The 20,925-nt window shown below is 33.9% G+C and overlaps 2 protein-coding genes across 2 annotated transcripts in view; both read right to left on the minus strand.

Moving 5' to 3' along the window:
* Window positions 1–874: 874 nt before the first annotated feature.
* LOC117110127 (forkhead box protein D3-like) lies at window positions 875–6,083 on the minus strand. Its single transcript, XM_033252727.1, has one exon. The coding sequence runs from the start codon at window positions 3,626–3,628 to the stop codon at window positions 2,405–2,407; it is 1,224 nt and encodes a 407-aa protein (XP_033108618.1). The 5' UTR covers window positions 3,629–6,083; the 3' UTR covers window positions 875–2,404.
* Window positions 6,084–6,228: 145 nt separating this feature from the next.
* The window catches only part of LOC117110128 (COBW domain-containing protein 1-like), a 73,881-nt gene continuing 59,184 nt past the window's right edge, over window positions 6,229–20,925 (minus strand). Inside the window, exons 14-15 of the mRNA XM_033252729.1 lie at window positions 18,517–18,640; window positions 6,229–7,532 (exon numbers count right to left, since the gene is read on the minus strand). The gene's annotated coding sequence lies outside the window, so the exon portion shown is untranslated. The remainder of the gene's footprint in view (window positions 7,533–18,516; window positions 18,641–20,925) is intronic.

Genomic DNA, 20,925 nt, shown 5'->3' on the forward strand with positions numbered 1-20,925 from the left:
AACATGTAGAAACAAAAAGTAAATAAAAGAATAGGCCCCTATATAAAAACAATACTATATACATAATTAACACATATATAGGCCTATGTGAACACATAGAATGATAAAACTCCTATAACTCTATTGCATACCCAGATATAAGTATAACTTATATTGAAGTATATACCTATAGGCCTATATAAATGCATATACATCCTATATATGTATATACAGGCCTATATAAAACACACACACACACACACACACACACACACACACATATATAATACTCCGTTCCATGTCAACGAAAAGATGTGTATAAGAGACAGGCTTAAGCCTCTCACAGGCCTACTTGGAAAGTAGTACGGAGGTTTAGTTACAATAAATTGAAGGATTAAAATTTTAAAATGACAAATTGGACGAATTAACAACCGAACACTAAATGAAGACAACACAATCCGAGATCTTTTCAATACAAACGTATATTCTACGAAGCTTTTCTCATCTGGATTTCCTTCCTGACACATACATACATACATACATAATCTACGACTAATTAATACTTGTTTTTTGTCATAATAATTGCACAAATAATTTACAATCTTCATAATTTAGGATGCAACATGAATTCAGACATTTAAACGAATATGTCCATCCACAATTGTCGAACAACTATTAATTATTAACATCATTATGAAGAAATGGTAGGTTATTAAAACAATCACCATCGGTGTATGACAATGATAAGTACAGTAACCACACTACCTATACAACATTTCAGACACAAAGTGTACCTTACTTTAGTCTTTTCTAGCGTTAATAAATATATACATACATTAATACATGGTCCCCATTACCACGTGTTATATACTAATTTAGGTCTATTTTTGTGAACAAACACAAACAAATGTATATTCGGTGGGACAACACATGGTTATCCAGCGACACACCCGTAATGCTAACATATTAACAGTCTTACCATTACAGTTGTATTTAGTACTAGAGACAATATTTCGTTGAGACAAAACTTACAATTTTTAAAATCACAAATTTCACCATACATTGCATATCAATTTTATAGTAATATAAATAGTGAAAGTCATTTTTTTTATAATCAGTTCAACGATTTAATAACTTAAAAACACATCATTATGGTATAATATAACAACGAATGGCGCATAGGTACAGGCCAAGCATCAATACCGGTAAACCATTTCTTAATATGGATAAATTCGATGCACAACACCTAAGGTCAATAAACATTTTAACGATTATCATTTTAAAGGTGTATATTGACTAGGCTTCCATTTACAACGATTTATGTTTTATCCATTGTAATACATTATAAATACAAGTTCGTTTCTTAATTAGTGTAAATATATCGAAATTATGATATGCCAATTTGTGAAGACAAAACAAGGCCTAGGCATATCCTGATTACAAGGCAACTCAACAAGGATATATTATATTTATTGTAAGGTTACTCACCCCTAGATGAGAGGTGTAAAACTACGACTATAAACTGAATAACTTTTGAGCTTTTATAGAGAAATCTCAGACATTGTTAGAGAATTAACTTGTAATTATGTTTCCCTTACGCTCAAGTGATTAGAATCAACATATTGCCAAAGGGTCTAGAGAGGATAATATGAAGCGGTGTATACAATCAACGCTTAACCGCGCTGCGATTTTAATAAGTGTTTGATTTTCACAGAAATTGACAGGCTCATTGTAAAGCGTCGATGGCTTGATTTAGAAAAAGGTAACCAAAACGGGTATCCCCTTTGTGCCCTTAAATTGATGTTGGGCTATCTCATGTAATCAGACCTCTGAAAACTATACCTAAACATTAGTTATATAAACACGGGTTTTCAATCTTAAATTTCATAGAACAAGAAATAAGTACTTTTGTTGTCCATTGTCCATTTTCAAAACTCTTCTTAATTGTTTGACAGAAATGAGTTTTTAAGGTTCAGACTCGAAGTACAGATTCGTTCTGGAAATTTAAGTTTAGGTCGTAGCCTATTGTATTCTTTAGCATAGTACCTGAGCAGTATTTGTAAATAGTAAATTATTGTGACTTTTAACTTGAATTGGTACCGGTAAACGCTTTGGCATTATATTTTTATTAATATAATTTAATATCGTTAAAAAACAAATGAATTGCAAAAACTTGCCTCTAAACTGGGTATCGATGTCTAGGCTTATTCACCGTAAAAATACTCCGTTCCATGTCAACGAAATTTTGTCAATAGTCATACATATAATAAAAACTGTTAAGCAAAATGTTAATTTACTGGTTTCACATTTATGTTCTGGTTGAAATGTTTTCTAGGCCGGCTAAAGTACTGGCTACTTTTGTTGTAGTCCTTCGAATGCTTAGCAGAAGATAAGCCTTATGTCCGGGTTTGCTATGCAGTATACACTAACATCTCCAAGTACAAAGCGATGCGGCGCCTGTACACTGTACACATTGCCTACACTTTTCCAAGTCTGAAGCAAAGTTTACCGGTGCTGAAAAAGCGCTTGTAGCGTGGGGAGCACCAATACTTCGAAGTGGCGAGTGTAGGCTTGATGGAGGACGGAAAGCAACACTAACGCTATTTGAGGGTAAAGTTGTTGATGACGATGACTGTGAATTAGAATTTTTCAGTCCAAGTAAATTGTCTATTGAAAAGCCCTGTCTTGCACTTGAGCTTGTATTAGTTGTCAACGTTGAACCCGGTACCGACTGTAGGCCGACTGTGCACGGTGGACCGGGTAAAAAGCTCATAGTTAACGGGGAAATACCGCTCAACGTAGGCGGAAGAGGTAGAGGCACTGGCGGTGGTAGTGGGGAAATATAATGATACGGCATCATAGGGTGATGTTGAGAAATCCCGTGGTGAATACCGAGGCCTAGGTGATGGGCATAGGGGTGGGTCATAAACGGATGATCTCTTAACATCAAATCATGTTGTTGACGTTTGTAGCGTTTTCTCCTCCGTAAAAATGAACCATTGTCGAACATGTCCTCACTAGCTGGATCGAGGGTCCAATAGTTGCCCTTTCCGGGATTACCCGGTTCTCTTGGTATCTTCACAAAACAGTCATTTAATGATAGATTGTGACGAATACTGTTCTGCCAAACTGGAAATCGTTCTCTGTAGTAAGGGAATCTATTCATTATAAACTCGCAGATACCACTCAAAGTGAGTCGTTTTTGAGGAGACTGCAATACAGCCATGGTAATAAGAGCAATGTACGAATACGGTGGTTTCACCAAGTTTGACTTTTTCTTGTCTCCCGTATCTTGTCCGTCTTTGTCTCGCTCCTTAGCAATGTCATCATCATCTTGATCTTTGAAATCTTCTGCATCGTTCATTTCTTTGTCAAGTTCGTCTTCTTTCATCTCGATCGAGTCCTTTTCATTACAACTTATAAAGTCATCTCCATCGCTGCGATTCTCATCCACGATAATATGTTGTGATTCCAGAGAATGAGGCGAACCATCGATAATGTTATCTAGCTTTCTCTCCAATGAAAGTCCTTCTTGGCCTAGAGTGTGGGACTTAGCCTCCTCATCCATTGCACTCTCTGATACAATGATAGTCATGTCGGGTAAATCAGGCGATGCGTTTGGGCTCCGATTTTGTACCTGCGGTAACATGAATTACGGATAGCTGACAAATTGCTGTTTCCTTTGAGATGGTTAACAGGATGTCCGAGAAGCGAAAACTATTAATCTGTCTCTTTGCAGCCCAGGAGTTATGAAAATGTTGTAAAATTCTACCCAAGAAGAATTTACGAACACCCGACAGAAAATAATTTCAATCAGATGTCAGGTTGGTTTTTAATTCGTTCATATATGTAAAGTTACGGTAAATCGCGACTATTGGCCACCCACTCTAATCAGTGGAGAGAATTCGACATAAATGCGCCTGTCGCACTCTTGATAACTTCCTATCTTTGCTTTGTCAGAGAGTTGTGGGACTTCACTAGAAATAGCACGTGACAAAATACTCAGCCATTAGCTAGCCTTTCGTCAGCCTCATTACCATATCAAAAGTGTTTCACCGCCTGTGAACCGCCCCCTTGGATAATTAGGTGATTTGCTCATCAAACAAAGGCAACATAAACGGTGCTAAGCCCGGGTTTTGTAATTCTACATCGCTACAACCGTCATAATCAAATGCCGGTACTCGATTTGGTATTCATGAGTTGGTAATCAGATAAACATAGCAGTAAACTGTTTTCAGCTTTGCAACACATGTTTTTGACAGGTACAGCGCCATCACACTACGTCATTTTGGAACAATTTCGACTTCGAAGGGTGAAGTTACTTTAAAATTATACTACGTTTTCAAATCTGGAAACCCACTCAAACTTTCATTTTTAATAAATCTAATCAATTTCCAACTCTAATGAGACAAAGAACGAACAAGTCAGTCTAATTTAGACTATATACCTGTTACTGTTGAACTTCTTAAATTGTTTCACACTTTTAGTACCAGACAATCAAATTTAAGTGTGTACCGCGAAAAATACATTATCATTTGCAACTTTTCCTTTTGTTAACGGGCGAAGAAAATATATCTCGGATCTAATTTTCAAGTGAAACTAAACAAACAACATACTACTTCAAAAGTTAAAAATATTATTTACCCCGTTTATTCCCTCAATACAGAAAGTAGGCCTGTAACTTTAAAATCTGTTGCGATATAAGCGGATTTTATAGTTACAAACTGGGTAATCGATCGTGTTTCCCTAACATCTTTAACGCGGCATGCGTTACTAACTTAGGCAATTGACTGTGTCCTACTGTAGTTACTATCACTTTATAGATCCGTTACTAAAAGTGCACTTTCATGTTAACCAGTTGATTTTATTGTCAAATTTATGAACAAAAATTGCGAAAGTAAGAGATCTAGTTTTTGTGTTTGTTACAAAAGGTATTACAAATGATTGTTATGGGTCTTGAATAAATGTTATCGGTGGCGGATCCAGGAATTCGAACTACAGGGGACTTTCAAAGATGGAGGATGCAGACCACCGCCTGAGCTTCAACATGGTTGGGTCTGAGGTACGAAAATGTATAATTATGGCATTTCTTTATGGCCGGAAAATGCATTCTCAGATTTAAATTTGAATTAATTTTTGTTTTTTCTCTGCATTAATTTTTTTTGTTTTGGAAAATGCTCCCCTAGCCATTGAATCCGCTACTGGTTATAAACTCTTACAATAGGCCTAATTATAGATGTGGTGCACATAGAAATCGTCATACTGTCTTCATTCTAGTTAAGATCGAAATCTGCCGAAATATTACTTATAATAAATCCGCTCTCAAATTACAATTCAACACCACCTCTGGGACCTCAAAATTTAAAGTGGTCCCGGGTTTAGTCTCCGCTTAGAGGGTTATATGCGCGTTAAAAGATTGTTACTTGAGTTCTTTGAAAAAGTGGTCTCTGAATTAGAGGGTTTCTAAACACACTATTCGGGTACTTGCATTAGTGTTATTTGTGGGTGTTATTTGGGGTTAACTTAGAGATCTATTATTGTTGTTATGCATATTTTTGCTCACTTATAGCTTATATAGACTAAATTTTATTCATATAAAAATTCAGATTTACTACAATTCTCTATATCGGGTTGGGGGAGGGGGCTATGAAAATCAAATTGAAATAATATTAGTAGACTAGGCATATTCGTATTATCAAAAATCGATAATAGGCCTATTCAAAAATAAATTTTTTAACACCGTGTGCAGCACTTCCAGTGAAAACAGATTTTGTCTAGATTTTATTTGGTTGAGATTACTCTGACCGTCACAGCCCGATCTCAGTAAATTATTATAATTTTAAATAATACAATTTATAATTACAGTAAGTTACAATACTTTCAATTGTAAGAAATAGCCGACTGAAGTAAACAATGTCTCATCTTAATTTATAATGCGTGGAAACGGTTTCCTCGTGTCGTAAATCATTTCTCAATGACGTATTGTGTTGAAAATTGGTGAAACCTTACTACCAATTCATTTATGGCATTGTTAATATGCCTACGGTTTTGAAAGATAAACATACAGTACATCTTTATATGGCATGGTTATTTAAAGCTGAAACCATATCCATTATTTTAGACCTAAAATATGTGTCTAGTTTTGTAGCATTTTTTGTTTGTACAGGAGAAAAAAAAACACAACTTGTACATCAAAATAAATAAATTAAAAAAAAAATGTTTGTTATACTTTTTAAATTTTTTAATTAAAATTTAATGCCATTCCAACCGACAATTTTTTTATTCTACACGACAATCTATATCGTCTTAACCTGTCATATAAACAAATGGTAAGATTGTTTTTGTCTTTAATTACAGTAGATATTCTTACGAAGTTAGAGCAGGCTGAGAAATTCCACTACTCACTATGACTACATAGTATCGTCGTCAGAACGTCAGTAGACAGTTGAACCATGGAGGAATAAGTATACTATTAAACATTTTTCGTTTTAGACAAATTTGAATGTTACAGCTGCAGTGAATTTTTTCTCATAAAGCCATTCACCTTCATAAAATTACTTCATTTAACATTTTTGTCATCCTCTACATGATCTCGATATATCTAAATATGTAGGATATGATGAACGCTGGTTCAGTGGCGTATCTAGGTGTGTGTGGTTTGTGTGGGGGGGGGGGGGGGGGGGGGGGGGCGCATGCCCTTCCAAAAAATACTTCCCCAGTCGGCCCCTCCGTCATGCTCAAGTAATCACCACAAATTACTTTATTTTGCGAGCTGGCACCCCTCACCCAATCATCGATCCCCCTACTTCACCTTCGCTCCCCCATCAGCCCCCGCCCCCATTTCCATTTCAAAACTCCTAGATACACCACTGCACTGGCTCAATCGAATCCATTCAAGAATCCCAAGTTTTCAGGGACAATCAACGAGTTTACGATGTTAAGTTTTAACATGTCGTAATAGTACATTGCATTTATGTGAGACATAAAGTTCGATGCACCAACTTTTGAACTCAAAGTTGAAAAGTTCTTGGTTAACTGAAACATATTCATGATGTACCCGGGCCTCGATGTCCGAAACACGTCAACTTTGGTGGACCAGGCGCCTGGGACCTATCGAATCCTCTGCAAACCCTTACATGATATGTCCGATATAGCCTACAGGCACCCATTTTCATGACTTCGATTGTAATTAACTTGTGCTAGAAAATTGCCATCGGCAAGATATTTCGAATTATCTGACGCATATATTTCCTTTTTACGTTTCTTTTGAAAAACTAATTATTAAACAGAATTTACACATCAAATCTACTTCCATGTGCATTTGCATGCGATAATTCAAGTTTGAAAAATGATAGCGACTGCAACTTAACAGTGTCATTGGGATAATCATTGATTCATACTACTCAACATTGTACATAATGTAGGCCAAGAAGGTGATACAGTAGCCTATATTATAGACCTCGTACATGCATATCCGAACCTGCATTGATGTGCAAATCAAATTAGAAGTTTAGTGAATGAATCCAACAAAACGGCTTTGTCCAGATGTTTACCTGAAATACAGATTAGGAAAAAAAAAAGAATTTTAGACGTTTCATAGTAAATTTATATGCTATATATAGTGCAATCATTTAATACAATAAATATTATAATTATAATAACAAATGTAATTCACAGCAATTCATATTTCTTTAAAAAAAAAAAACCAATACACACAGAGATTCGTTCTTGACAATGAGAAGAGAAAAAGTACCCCACCTTGATCGGAAAGCTCAAAATAGAATGCCTTCATTAACCAACGACTACTTTAAGGGGTTTTTGCGTTTACATATTCATTACCTATGACTTTCAGACGTGGGCCTACGCAAATATATGTCACTTTGAATTGAATTGAATTATATAGATTTTGTTATGTGCGTATTCTTTTAATAGGTACCGGTACAGAGTATCAATTTGCACGTCTAGAGAACTGATTTAAATTTTCCAACTGAAAGAACAATAACGCCCTAATAAGGAAACTGTTTTCTCGTATCATCTTGCCTTCAGGATCGGAAAGTACCCAAGTAGGCTCCTGTACCGTATACTTTTTTTTTTTAAATTTCCCAGCACATCTGAAGGCCAAATAAAATACAACCGCATTTCTCGTCTCCTTAGATTTTCCTTCGTTTGAACCGCCCCTTTTTAGAATTTTACACTACTTTAAATTTACTACAAAAGGCCTACACACAAATTCCTACAGAAATACAAATGTGCATAAACGACTGGTCGAGGAATACACGGCTGCGTGCGTATGACAGCCATATTTGTTAAGATAAAAGAAGTTTCAATTCTTTGCTTTAAAAAAATCGTCGGGAATATATCTGTTCTATTTGTCCAAATAACACAAACAAACATATTGATATTCGTATGCTACATATTACGCCTATTAAATAAGCCTATTACACATGTCTTTGTGATGAACAAATCAGGATAATTATTCTATTTATTATTGTATCATTAGGTTAAAGCCTAGGTAAATGCTTTTGGAATGGTCATTAAGATAAAGGTGTCTAGTACATAATGCATACGGTAGGCCAACGCATGGGAACGACTGCGGTTCCGTCAATCAATTACAGTATACGGCTGAAGCTAATTGAAAATAATAACACTTGTGTTGTTAGAGAAAGCGATGTTCGATTACCTCTTCCCCTAATGACAACAGTTAGTGAATTCTTAGATTAATTAAGACGTTAGATCCGCGGTCAGGAATACGAGTATTGTAAATATTGTTATAAAATAAAATGATAAACGTAAACGAAAGGCCTATATTAACAATATAGGCTTAATAACATAATATTGCTATTTTCAAGACGAAACTAAAAACTCACTTTTTAAACATCTCAACATTTATATATATATATATATATATATATATATATATACTTATGTATATGTATGTATAAATAAATCAACATATGTATATAACATATATGCGTATATACGCCTATATAAATATATCTTGCAAAATGTTATGATATGATATAAAAACAATGAGAATATATATATATATATATGGTACGGTATATATTAATTAGGCAGGACGAACTTTATTGCAATCGTATAACAGATTGGATAATACAAAATATTCAGAGTAAGAAATAAAACACAAACAGGCATTCAAAGATAGAGAAACAAAAAAAAAAACAGCCGATTAAAATTAAGAATATCATTATCATTATATATACAAAAACAATGTGTTATCCATAATTACTATTTACAAAAATGTTATAAAACTCCTAGAACAGGCAATTTCTAAATGTAAAAAAAAATTCATTCATATAATTAAAATTTATCATTATTTACGAAGATTTATAAAAATATAATTCTTATAAAAAAAATATTGGTGACATAAATGATATAATAATAGTTTTAAGTTCAATTAAGGTTAAAATCATTAAAAAATACCATTATATTATTATTACATACCCGTACACAATGCACTCCCAATGTATATTACATCATAGGCCAATGACAAAGAAAACATTTCAAGTTTACCCTCAGTAAATCAATGTTACTGTATTTAATAAGATTGATTCTCTTTATATGGGGAAAAAGTTAATTTGTTTCAAACGTTAAAATCAAAAAGCTAATTCATTCGGGCTTAGTAACATTGGCAGAAAATAAAACATGAAAATAGTTCCCATTAAAGGCACCAAACCTTAACATAATGATACAATATTAATAAATTAAATAATTATTATATGTTCGTCACATGCATAGACCTATGTAATAGGTCTACATAATAATACCTGTCTCTTATACACATCTAGATGTGTATAAGAGACAGGCAAAAAAAACTGGACTATCATGCACACGTAGTGTACATGACTTGGACGTTGGCGCGCGAATAGGCCGATATCAATTTAAGGATTTTCAAAAATATTTTGCAGGGATTTTTTGGTATTTGGTGTGAAAAAGTAAAGTGAAAATTTAAAAACGAGGCGGTTAAAAAACATAAGGTTTATAAATAAGATGAGAAATACGGTTGTATGTACAGTACTGTACCGTATAATGCCGCACAGGCCTACGGGACGTTCTTGCGCGCGACATCTGTATTTTTACGGTATTTATGTAGGTTGGTCAATAATATATATGATGTTTACTGAGCTTACTACAGCCTAAATAAGTTTGACTTCAGTATTAACTACTGGAGTTCATGAAGTAGGATAGCCGGGTCCATTGAATCGATGAAGGCCCATCTTTAGAATACTCGCGGATTATAACCAATTTAACCTAACACCTTTTCTACACTACTGACAGGCTGCCTTTAATTGAAACCCCAAAATGCACCACTAACATTATTGCGCTCAGTCACATAACAAAATTAGTTAAAAGCTCAATTGAAAAGCGATGAATGGCGAAGTTTGTCTTGCTAAATGTCGCCCATTGTGGGCCTTGGAAACGGTAAACTTTGTACTTTACCGACGGGTACATTTACCTTGGCTAATCTGCCCATTCATACAGATAATAGATTCAAAGAATCCTTTTATTTTTCACCTATTTACCTTTCAAGCAATACCTTGCTTTTAAGCAATAAAACCCACAAAGGACCAAGGCCCTTAGCTACAGGTGTCCGCAGTCCATAGAAGAGTGTTCATTTTCCGCATTATTTCTCTCTCCAAATATATCCTTGTCTTGTCAATTACCCAGACCTATACATTTAATTCAATTAAATGTAATCTTGGTCTCTATTTAACATCTCATGAATATGTAATAAACTGAATACCGCAGTTTACTAACAATCGTAATAGGTTACTTTAACTAACCAAGGTTTTTTATAATAGATAATAATAGATTATAATAGATAATAATAGATTATAATAGATAATAATAAATTATAATAGAATTAAACATGGATTTAGTGTTTAGTGTTTAGTGAAGTGAATTACAGTATTTATTGTTAATTTATTAATATGTCGTAGCAATTTTAATTCACAAATTTAGCAGACTTGGTTGGAGTGGAGTCTTCCAACGCTAAAAAAAGAGAAAAAAAACATTACCTATGACTGATTCTCATCTTTATTTTTTAAAGACTAGGACGATGACTTTTCCAGATTTTTTTAAAATGTATACATTATTAAAAAAAATAAAGCAAAATCTGATATATAGAGCGGGAGTCTTCTAAGGATAAAATCCCACCCCACACCCCACGAAAAAAAAAACATTGTCTATGACTAATTCTCATCTCTATTTTTTAAGGGTAGGAGGACGGCCTTTCTCTATCTTGATCTCTTTTAAGATGGTCATACGTATATACTCATTAATAGGTCTTATCTTAGCCAGGACTGAGCACACGCGAACTCATTTCTTCCGTGAATGTTCGTATTTCTGCAGGATTTTCTTGTCTTGTAAAAGAAGAGGTAATAAATAAAAATATAATACGAGAAAAATTATATTTTTACATTGCTAAATTATTATACTAATAATAAATATTCTCAATAACTTGTCATCATCTATCGTTAAATATATTCCACCGAGGCTGAAAACAAATATGCACAATATAAATATGAAATTATTCCTTAATTGAAAATTACTTTGTTAGATTAAACACATTCCAGTGTTTAGTGAGAAGTGTTGTATATTGATATTATTACGCGGTGTAATTGTTAACAACTGCGCCAGGGCTCGACGCTATTGTCAACAACCATATTTGGTTTCGTTTACTTTGTTTTTATTTTAGTGTGACGAGGCTGTTGAATGTTAGACACCAACGAAATAACATAGCAATAACTCTCACAATCCATTAGCTGACCACAGATAAGTTTCTCGGACACACACGAAATGCCAGGAAAACTGACCATTAGCGTGGTGAGCAGTGTAATTCAAAACATAAACCGTGTAAGAGATCCCTTCGGGTACACGAACGCAGTTGATTCAGCCGACTAGACCGAAAGCCAATAGGTACTACCAACATATTTTCTTTCTCATTCCAAAGCAATATGTTAAAATTAACATGGGTACTGTTACAGCGCACCTTGCACCTACGAGTGACTACGTTCTGGAACAAAACGAGGACAAAATATCTAACAAGACATAGGAAAAAAACTCGAAATTTCTGGGTGTTTTAAGGTAAAAAAAATGGACTGCGAGGATATAATCATAAAGATGTGATTAACAAAGACCGCCAAACTGTTGCCCCAGGGTCGCCGATAGTCTGCAACAAAACGATACAAAAAACTATACTAAGTTTAAAAAACTCTGTATGTCAGTCGTTTAAGGTAAAAGGTCAAAATCGTGAGGTTAATAACAAAACCCAGGAAAACTCGTGCCTCGGGGTTCATCACGGAGGCAATTGATATTATTTTAACTTCGTAATGGATCTACATTCATTGCGTTGTTGCATACAACTAAGGCCTATAACACAGAAAGGGAAATATACTCAAGTACACGTCAACTCCATTTCTCAATATTTGTCCAGCAAGTTGTATTACAAAATAGAACTAAAGGATCGGTGTCACAAATTAACACCTGCGGAAAAAAGAGTAGATGGTGAATACGCGCAGGGTAATCGACCAAACTCAAGAAAATCGCTCCTAGGGCCTAACTTCACTCCATTGTGCTTCAGTAGATTTGTATAGGGTATTATTTTGAATGGTTTTTAATCGCAGAAAGATACTCATTGAATAAACCAACATACTGCTTTTCCTCTGGGAAACTACGCTAGATCTTTTTTGTGAAAACTTTCTCTTAAAACAAATAATAGCAAAAGTCTGGCTTTTTAGTTGCCGCACGAAAAACTAAGACTGAAAAGCAAACATAAGTTGCTACTTATTCTTACGTACTTAACTCGAGGGCGAAAAATAGAACAGTTTGATCTTATGTAGAAAAAACGGTACTGGTCTTTTGTTAAGAGAAAATTTCCAAACAAAACGCATTAGGTTTGCGGTTGACACAATACGAGTGTAACACCGATTGACTCTTCAAGAGCTTCCAGATGGTAGCAGGGGTTACGGTAAGTGAAAATACGATCAATAACGACACCAAATGATATGTAATACAGTAATTAGTAACAGTTACCAATATATACAAATATAAGACTAAATCAAGCTGGATATTTATACATTCTTTCATTTCAGTCCTAAGTGAATGATCATTCCGTACATACATATACACACACATATTATTACTATATACATATATCCCTATGTATATATAAGCTTATAAACATTAATAATGATAATATAAAAAAAAACTAAATGATGCAATGTATAAATAAAAATATATAAATAAATAAATAATAATACCAAAATAGGCCGATAAGTTCTATAAGTAGGAACACGGTCAAAGTGATATGAAAAACTTAAATGAATATAGCATGGGTGAAATTACAGTCGTTGATTATAGGCACAATATTGATGTTTTTTGTAATAACATTTAAATGTTTTACAATTATTTATTACCATACATTTTGACATTGAATGTATTTATATTATTAGTATGAATAACATTGTAAAAAGAAAATAGTCTACTTTGGTTTAGATCTTCCTGCTACTGCTACCAGATCCAGTTTTGGAGTAGGCCAATTTATTGTTATTATTATATTATCCAACCAACAAGTCCGATAACCAACTTGCTAAGTCCAGTGGACTTGGTACTAATGCGGTACATAAGCACTCTACGATCATCCCTGTTATGTGTCTTTCGTCTTAACAGGAGAGGTTCGAAAAAACTATACCATTTATTATTAGTAATCATCGTCCGATCGAGACCATGTGAGGAACTACAAAGAACAATTACTCAAGCCTCAGCATATGACATCGATCATGGCCAATTCCTACCACAATCATCATTACGAAATGATTACTTGGTCAAATATTATCTGTGGTAATTGACAACAGAGCGTTCCAAATGACTATGTTATTAAAAAATAATTTAAGGCCCGCGTACTGCAGAGTACTGTATAAATTGTTTCAATAATATTAATTGTCTGTACATGGAACCTTTCGAATTGTTTTTTTTTAGAAAGCAATTAAGGTGTTGTTTTTCAAGGTTTCTAATCTTATTTCAAAATTCAATTCGCAGCACATAGATTGACTGGTATGAGTTTAAAGTCAACTGTCGGCTACAGCAGTGTACAATATAATACAAACATAACTAACCATGGATCATTCTTTAATCCAAAAAAGTTCAAAAATTATTTAAAATAACCATGTAAATTTTAGCCCGTTTAATGTTTTTAATCGAGCGCAAAATCAGAAAATTGCATACACCAGGCAACAATAGTAGAATTATAAATTAAATATTTAACTGTTCTTTTTAAAATTTTGTTGAAAACCCAATCAGTAGATAGGCTTATATGCAAAACGGTCCTGCTTAAACAAAACAATTAAAAATCACATGGACTGAACTTCCCGAATCAACTCACAACATCAGACTAGAAAGAAGAACACAAAAACGTAAACATTTTCATCATATTTTCATAAGGAAAACCATATGAAGTACATAATTCGGAAGACGTACATTAAAACAAAATAACATGTGGGGCCTATATTACTATAAAACAATAACACTGACACTGACAAACATAATAAAACAAAAAATTCAGTAATAAGCATAAAAAAGACCAAGTATTTTAACTGCATTTAGTATGAGCATAGAGAAAATACAATCAGAGATTGTATTGTTATTATTATTATTGATTGTATTAGAAAAAAAAACCAGTACTATAATAATATTTATTCGACAATTACTTTTGTAACAGTGGTAACACACAATTAAGTGGTGCATTCATTCTTAAATTAAGAAATATTTAAGAAGTGAATAACGGGAAAAAAAAACAAAAAGAAAAAAGTGCTTAAGTTGTAGAAAACAAAATCAATTTAGACTAAGCTTAACAACAGTATCTACCAATACTAAACTAGAATTCAACATAAACAAAGAGCTTAACAAGTAGTACTTTTGAGTCATAACTGGTGGTGATTCTTAGATAGAATTTTGGATTTTCTCATCTCTATTTCTAAACGATTGTTTTAGTTTGGTCAATGTTTGTGTCCAGACAAGCTCCTCCCACGTTTCTTTGTATATTTATATATTTTGTCATATATTTGTAATACATCAATAAATGAATAAATAATATAATTTAAAAAAAAAAAGCTCCCGGTAAAAGACTATGCTAAAAATAGTAATATGGAGTGTTCTGTTTTACTGATGACAAAATAAAATTGAACTTCGTAGGACTATTACTATGTAATTGAAATAGTTACACGCTATAACCATCTATAACCGATTGAATATTCCACTTCTAATATTTTAGTGATATAGAGGGTGGCCTGCCAATGTGTTGATATCGAACGCAATCGGATTTGTATATGGCCCTTTGGTGTAGGTATGAGTATGTAGTCTATATAAGCTTAACACCATCTCAATGCGTTTTTGGTAAATTATTAACCGGGGTTAACTGTGAATAGGCATATTCTAGATTGGATTTACAGTATTGAACGAAGTACGATGACAAACTTCAACAGAAGCGTCGTTTGGGGTAGATGCAATGTAGCCTAAGCACGATTTCTCAGCATAATCAGTGTCGCACGTTCTGCAGTATCATCGCTGGAGTATTAGGCCGAATCTTGATGTGCTGACGAAGTACGCGTATCTGGCAGTGCATCAACGGTTTATCTTAGCTAAAAAAGCATTATGGCTGACTGTCTGTCATGGTTTCATTTCGTACTTCCTTTTCACTTTTTCACTATTCAGCAGGCATATTAAAAAAAAATCAAAATACTGTACGTCGAAACTAAATTTTAAATAATGCTATCAAGCAGACGATATAGCCTAATTACATTTGACCCCAAGGTCAACAACTTAGTAACGATTCATATTTAAAAAAACGCTACCACAACAGACTTGGTAACGACTCATATTTAATATAATACTAACACAACAGCTGTTATTTCTTATTGTGTTACCGTTGCTACTAATGTTTACCTTTAATTATATATTAATTACTATTATCATTATTAGTAGCGTTTCCTTTATACCCTATTCATTAAAGAATGCATTGAATAATGCCAAAGCAGAGGAAAATTGTAATTAATAACAAGCGTAAATAGCTCACTGGCGATAATAAAACAAAATTGCTACTGCATGTTACATGAACATAAATAATAAAGCAACTGGATTTAATATACTATTTTCCAAATTCTAAATAATTTATAAATGGCCTGCAGATTCAAAATTCAATTATTCATTGCTACAGAAACCATGGGTTATTATCCGCCAAACAAGCAGCACAACGTAGGCCTACACATTAGAAAATACAAAGTGAACAAAATATCCCGTCCCTTCCTAACCCAAGTATGTATTAATGAGGGAGGGATGTTAATATCCCGCTAAGGCCCCAATGAGCCGCATACCCGGCAAATTATACATATTAGGCCTACAGGATCTTATTTTAGAAGACTAACGAGTCGAATACAGTCATAGATCACAACAATTTTGATAATAACACAATTCAATAACCGATGTTAAATGGACATTGAATTTAAATGTACCAAGCAAAAATCAGCTACGGTTAGTGAAGCAATTAATTGCTACAAAGGTGCAGAATGGCCATTGGTGAACATAAGACATGTAATCACAACGCGTCATCGCCACATTTAATGACGCATTACATTGACAGACGTTAAACATATGGAATTGCTCACACGCTGCTGAATTTATAACGCGTCATATAATAACATTTAATGACGCGTTACAATGCATAACATAGATTATACATTTGGGATCACTCACATGTACAATTCTAAAAAAATGTTAATTTTTGCACAAAAGGTTAACCAGGGCCAACATAAAAGTAGAGAGGCCAAAGCTACATATAGTCTAGGCCTAATAGTTAAAAAACTTATTTTGACGGGACTTAGGACGTCTTTACGTTTCTCCAGCCCTATGTCCAGACTACCAAATTTTATTTGACAAAAACATGTGACATATGGTCATGATGACATCACATCATGACCATATATAGGCACATAATGACTATATAAGGGCATACAACCGGTTTTTTTTGTCAAGGAAAATTTGAGTGTGGACAGAGCAAACAAAGGCGTGTCAATCAAACTTAACACCTAATCAGAAAAGTGCCAAGAGTACGCGCGTGTCCTACAAACACACGTGTTGTCCAATAAACGCACGTGTTTGCGTATGTTTTACACTATCGGTGTGTGGGAATTTGGCAACAATATCTAAGGGGCGGGGCTTAGCGGAAAGGTTAATTCTACACAGAATTTCGGTAAGAAAGACAAAAAGTCTGACCCTCTGACACCCCTTAAATCCTAACGACCAACTAGCTGTCTACCCGCGGAGTACCTTTATCTAAATGGCTTTGAAAGTGTGACTCAATTCCAATTTATTTATTATATATGATTTAACCAAAAAAGCAAAGCTTGTAAACATGACACGCAGTCATACAAATAATAGCAAAAATGAAAAAAAATTAAAATATTGATAGGCCTAACTACGGTGTATAATTAAATTTATGAGTAATAGTATCTGAAAAATATGAATTTTAAGGTTTGTTTTAAATGTGTTAAGTTCTGTGCAGTTCTTAAGATACACTGGTAACAAGTTCCAGAATGTTGGACCAGTAACGAAGATAGTGTGTGATGAGAATTTGTGCGTGGAAATGGCTATGGAAGTCAGAAGAATGTCTAGTTGGATAGTTGTGGATTTTAAAAAATTCTCGTGAAATGTGTTAGCAAGCGGAACTGAGAAAGAATGAACTAAGAACATAAAGCAAACAACATTAAAATGAAACAAATCATATATGTTAAGCAGTTGTAATTTGGACATTTTTAGGCATCCCAACAAGCTCCAGTCGGCAATAATGAAACGAGTTTATCAATAAGACTCGATCGAAAGCACTCAAATCAGTTAAAAGTTTTGGGTCCTTAAAACTCCAAACTACTATAGGTGGCGCTATTCATGAAGTAACGTAGAAACTATTCTCTTCAAAAAAAATAAATAATGTTTAGACGAAATACCAAAACGTATTTAGAAGCACTTTACTGCATATAATACAATATGCCTGCTTTTCAAAACATTCGAACGTATGCTCCATGTCACAAGTGTCCTATGTCCTAATTATTCAAAACTTATTTACAGGTGTCAAAATACACGATGATGTAAATCTAAAAATAGATTGAAGATATTAGTAAGAGTTTTATTAGATAATTGATGCGCATTACATTATATAGGCTTATATAATAATTACCTATTTATTTATGTATGTATGTGGGTATGTAGACCTATATGTATGTATTCGCATTGTTTACCGAAAGGGTTGCAGGTTAAAACCCCGCCGCCAGAGAAACTATTATTCGTCCAACTGAAAAATGAACTTTTCGTGTCGTGATACAATAATGACATCACACATTTCTATTCAAGCACTCTTACTATTTATCTAGGTCTTTTTGTCTATATTGTGTTTACAGTTCTACGCAGCAGACATGGAGAATCTAAATGAGGCCTAAGGACTGAAAACATGTAGTCAAAGAGCCTTACCAATGAATACGATTGTGCATTTCCGTACATCACTGTTCCATTCTGTAGTTGAAATTCTGTCGTACAACTCCTGGACAACTTGTACTAGGATTCTTCTAGGTTCATTTTTTACCGAAACCTCACCCTGAATATTAATATAATATAGAAATAAAATTAAATATTAATATTATTACTTTATAAATATACGTAGGCCTATATAAATATTGAACATTAAACATCAACATTTGGTACTGCACCTTTTTTTTCGCATATTCGTCATCATTATCTTTAATATTTTAACGAAAGAACTAAATCATTAAACGTGCCAATCTGGTTAAATACATGAAACGAATTTCAAACTTGTTAAACCCTGGGGACTTCTGGTGATCGCTTAATTCACCTCTCTAATAACATGTTTATCATAACGCACTGTGTTTGGATATAACGCTTAAAGCAGGGACCAGTCTGAGTTTATAACTTCACACACACACACAGCTACGTGTAAAATACTCTGTCCAGACTATCAAAAACTGTTGTATGCCCATATATAGTCATGCTGTGCCTATATATGGTCACGATATGATGTCATCATGACCATATTTAGGCATGTCACATGTCTTTGTCAAATACAGTTTGTTGGTCTGGTCAAGGCTTTAACTTTGATATTAAGGTACTCAGAAATGATAGGCCTACTCGAGTTTGAATATTGCGCCTACCCAGGGACCAGTTTTATAACTTCATACACACAGCTAAATCTTATGTTTGTGATATTATTACAGTACAGTTCTCGGAACTCTTGATCCATAGAGGCCTAGAATGCCACGGTCGACCCGTATGTAACTAATCACGAACAGGATATTGCATTGCATACGGGATAAGTAGTGGCAAAAATAGAACCAGATACCATTAATATTGAACCCTTGCTAAATAAAGTGTCTTATCCGTGATGGAATTACTAGGCTGCCTCAGAGACAACATCGTAGTCTCGGGTCGCGTCATCTAATCGTCGTAATTATTCTAAGGCTGCGTCACCTGCGCGTCATGGGTTTTCGCTACCCAACGAAGACGACGATACCGTTAGTGCTACGGCCATAAGTTTTAGAATGTTTGATATGTTTCTTATTCAGCGTATCTGTATTTCTCGAAACGACGATAAAATTCGTGAGTAAGAACACGAATATTATTTGAAATAACTATCAAGCCCTGATATGTACATTTATTATACGCATAAATGTTTTCAATAATACTTAATTTACTGTCGTCGTAAAACAGGAATAGTTGCATATATAGAATGTTACAGATATGTAACATTGTAAAACTCTGGGGTCTATTGCATTTAGTATTAATATATAATTAGGCTTATTATAAGGCCTATTATTAATAATTTATTATTTAATAATAATAATAATAATAATAAAAATAATAATAATAATAATTGTAATATTATGTAAATATTATTGTTTCTACTATTACCAGACCTAATAATATTACTGCTAGAAATATAATTATTGATAATTACTTTTGTATTATCACTAAAGAATCGTCATCATCATTAACGGATATTATTATTATTATTATTATTATTATTATTATTATTATTATTATTATTATTATTATTATTATTAATAATATTTGTATTAAGTATAAAATTTACAATAAATATTATCATTATTAATATTATCATTATAAATGCTATTGATATTGATAGGCCTAAGTATGTGTTCTTGTTCACTGTGAATCCCTCATGACTCTTCATTCCTTCCTTTGTTAATTCACAAGTTTCTCCTTGTTTTCATAGATCAAGATCCAGCACAAACTTGGCCTTAGTAAATTTACTCTATGGCATCCACAGTCACACAAAATGCTGCACAACCGTCGTTTGAGCATTCATCCGCTGGGCATATTAATACTAAAGCGAAAGCAACGGGCTCGATTTCAAACAAAACGTGCAACTTCGTCAGCGAAAGTCATGATGCTATTCGACTGCAGACGCAAGGAGGAAAAAACAGATTACATACCAAACGTTAAAGAGGGGGTTGCTCAGCTCATTGTGTGACAAGTGACGCGGCCATGGCTCGAGCAAACCCGTCAACTCAGGCATGATTTGCAAAATTTTGAGAACTGAAGTGAACAAGGCGCGAATACTCCTCCTACTCCGCCTATAGATTGTCTCGCAAATCCTCGCATCCTCAAGCTTTCGTTTGTAAACTCCTTCTTTCATAATTCCTAGCCTGCTTGTCTATGTCATGACAGTGAAGCTCCGACCGACGTCTCTGGGGAATTCAGATGAGGGGAAAAAAAACTAGCACATGCATGTTTTAGCTGGCAAATCATGAATTAGATCTATTACTGTGCACACAGTTGATAGGACACCTTAAGTTATGAGATTATATCAGTCAAGTTAACTCACTCACCGACTCTATGTTAAAA

The sequence above is a fragment of the Anneissia japonica genome, unplaced genomic scaffold (assembly GCF_011630105.1).
Source record: "Anneissia japonica isolate Jap-2015-1 unplaced genomic scaffold, ASM1163010v1 scaffold1829_len478734_cov173, whole genome shotgun sequence".
In the NCBI taxonomy this organism is placed as follows: Eukaryota; Metazoa; Echinodermata; class Crinoidea; order Comatulida; family Comatulidae; genus Anneissia; species Anneissia japonica.

Coding starts and splice junctions, on each gene's coding strand:
- LOC117110127 (XM_033252727.1), bottom strand. CDS start 3,628: ATGTTACCGCAGGTACAAAATCGGAGCCCAAACGCATCGCCTGATTTA.